Genomic DNA, 2,619 nt, shown 5'->3' with positions numbered 1-2,619 from the left:
TGACATGTATGGTGTCTATTTACCCGACGTCACCCCGTCTTTTATATTTTACCAATTGGTTTGTAATAAATGTTTCATAACTTAATATAGGGGAAACAAAGTTTTGGGGAATTTTTCCTTTATATAGTAAAAAGTAAAGTGGTGATTAAATACCACCAAAAGAAAGCTCTATCTGTCCCCCAAAAAATGATAAAAAAATCAATTTCAGTACGGCGCTGTATGGCTGAATAAATGTCAGTCAAATTACTGCAGCGCTGAATATTAAAAATGGCCTGGACGGGAAGTGGGTTTAACACCCCGGGCTTTAAGTGGTTAAGTGTCTATAGACCTCATATACATTATAAATAATAACATGGTGAATGGTAGAAGAAATTATGTTCATTTTGGTCCTTGATGTTTTCAAAACAGCTCACAGTTCAGATGACTCTGCATTCTAGAGAAGGGCTCAGGATAAGACTTGCTTCCATATACATTCAGCCAGTTCTTGGTATTTCAATGTGCGAGAAAACGGAACACAGTCCAGTGGAACACCAGAAAGATTTGCCACCAGTTCTTTTAGATTCAGAAATGCTTTGGGACTCGTCAGGTGAACACGCACTGGGCCGATGCTTCCTTTCAAGCGGAAAGATTTATAGATAGGAAAGTGTTCCTGGAGAGTCTGATCCAACTGCATAAAAGAAAATGTGAAATAAAATTACAAACTCGTGACTAACCCCACTTCTGTACTCTTTAAAACACATCTGCTCTCACTATATCTGAAACAGCTGAGACACACCACCTAATCTTTCATTTCAACAGACAGTGCAATCCTTTTAAATCGGAATTTTTAGCTGAGGCTGGAATTTAAATGGTACGACTGGGCAAAATAAGAAAAAAAAAAAACATATGCGGTACATCTCTGCAATACATACACATTTCTCTATGTTTTATCCATTGAAAGACACTGCAAGTATAAAAAAAATACACGTTGATCTGGGCAGAAATGCACTCGGCTCCTACATCCCCCTTGCCTGGCTGTGTTCTACTGAAATAAGGGATACCATCTGCTCTCCTCAACTTCAAAAACATAGCGAGGTGTTCTGTAGTTTAGGGTCAAACTAGGAGGGCTGATTAGACTGCTTGAGATGTCATTGGCAGAGAGTACAGACCAGCACATTACATTTCTTGACAACTTTTTTTTTTAATGTTGTGGCATATATCTACTGCTTTTTAGCAGTAGATATATGTAAAAAAAGAGAGACTTCAATTCTACTTAAAGAAAAATTATGGGGAATTATGGGGAGAGTGAAATACACTCATCCCCATAATTAGAGCCGACGTGTGACACTGAAGCTGCCACACTTCTGCTCTGCTCGCTGCAGAGAGAGGTGGCTGTCAGTACCCTCTCCATTCCTACAGCGCTGACTGGGGGAACAAACGGGGGAGGGGGCGGGCACAGCTGGTTCTTCCTCTAGAGAGACAGCTGTCAATCAGGCAGCAGAGTGGATCCCGTCAATATTGTCAGAATCTGTCCCGGCTGCAGCGCGGCTCTGGGCTGTCAGCATATAGCGTAGCCCGCTATATGCTGAGTTTTAAGTCACAGGAGGACATTAGTATATGCCCTCCTGTAACCCTAAAGAGAACTATGGCCAAAAAAGGTTGGGCGAAAATTCTCTTTGAGGCCTTGTTCACACCAAACGTGTTCCAGGAGCAGAGCAGTTACAGACCGCATCAAAACTGCGTCCAATGTATTCCAATGGTATTTTGGGCTCTAGTTCACACTGCAGCGTTCAGTTCCAGAGCATGTAAAAAAAAACTGCAGCAAGCCCTATTTTACCTGATCTGGAACGCATGCAAACGCACTGGAACGCACTGAAAGCCCATTTAAATTTTTTATTAAAAAACGCGGCACAACCCACTGCACTGCGTGTACAGAAACTCATGCAGATCTGGTCTGCATTTGGTGTGAACAAGCCCTAAACCCTTTCGCTGCCAAGCCCTCCGGAACGCTTTTAACCTCAGCTGGGCACACCATTTTTGCAATTTTCACATTGTTTTGATCCTTACCTGCTGCGTTGCTAGCGTCTGTAAAAGACCCCCCAAACCATATGTTTTTTTAAAGCACAGGCCCGGTAGAATAAAAAGATGGTGCTACTAATTGTGTAGGTTCTGCGATAATTGTGCAAATATTTATCAAATCAATATTAAACGGATAAAAATACACAATTCAATTGATAAAAGCACTAAAATCAGTATCAGTGCACAAAAAGTTTTTTTTAACGGACTAAATCTAAAAGATAAAACTGTATTGAGTTAATAAATAACAAATATTTGTACATTTTACATTTTTGCGAAATGGTAAAAAAAAATTAAGTAATGCAAAACTGTAAATTGTGTTGGTGTGTGTGTTGTGATAAAATGATACCAGTGTACATTTAATCGCAACACAGAGTATCAAAATGCATGGCAATGCATCACAATGCTTTGCCATGTGCTGCCACACAGTTAAATTAATGTTAAACATTTTTTTTTAAATCAAGCACAGTGTTCTAACAACGCACCGCAGCGCACGCCATACACCACAAAATGGTGCACGTGTATGTTCTCGGTTTGTGTGTGTGTGTGTGTGTGTGTGTGTGT

General features: G+C 40.4%; 1 protein-coding gene across 1 annotated transcript in view; it reads right to left on the bottom strand.

Annotated features, from left to right (window-relative positions):
* Positions 1–399: 399 nt before the first annotated feature.
* GHDC (GH3 domain containing) overlaps positions 400–2,619 on the bottom strand; it is a 56,376-nt gene continuing 54,156 nt past the window's right edge. Inside the window, exon 9 of the mRNA XM_018558831.1 lies at positions 400–667. Within this exon, the coding sequence (XP_018414333.1) occupies positions 446–667 (222 nt within the window). The 3' untranslated portion in view covers positions 400–445. The remainder of the gene's footprint in view (positions 668–2,619) is intronic.

The sequence above is a fragment of the Nanorana parkeri genome, unplaced genomic scaffold (assembly GCF_000935625.1).
Source record: "Nanorana parkeri isolate BGI_ZX_2015 unplaced genomic scaffold, ASM93562v1 scaffold362, whole genome shotgun sequence".
NCBI classification, from domain to species: Eukaryota; Metazoa; Chordata; class Amphibia; order Anura; family Dicroglossidae; genus Nanorana; species Nanorana parkeri.
The sequence above is the reverse complement of the archived record's forward strand: the minus strand, read 5'-3'. Positions and strand labels throughout refer to the sequence as shown.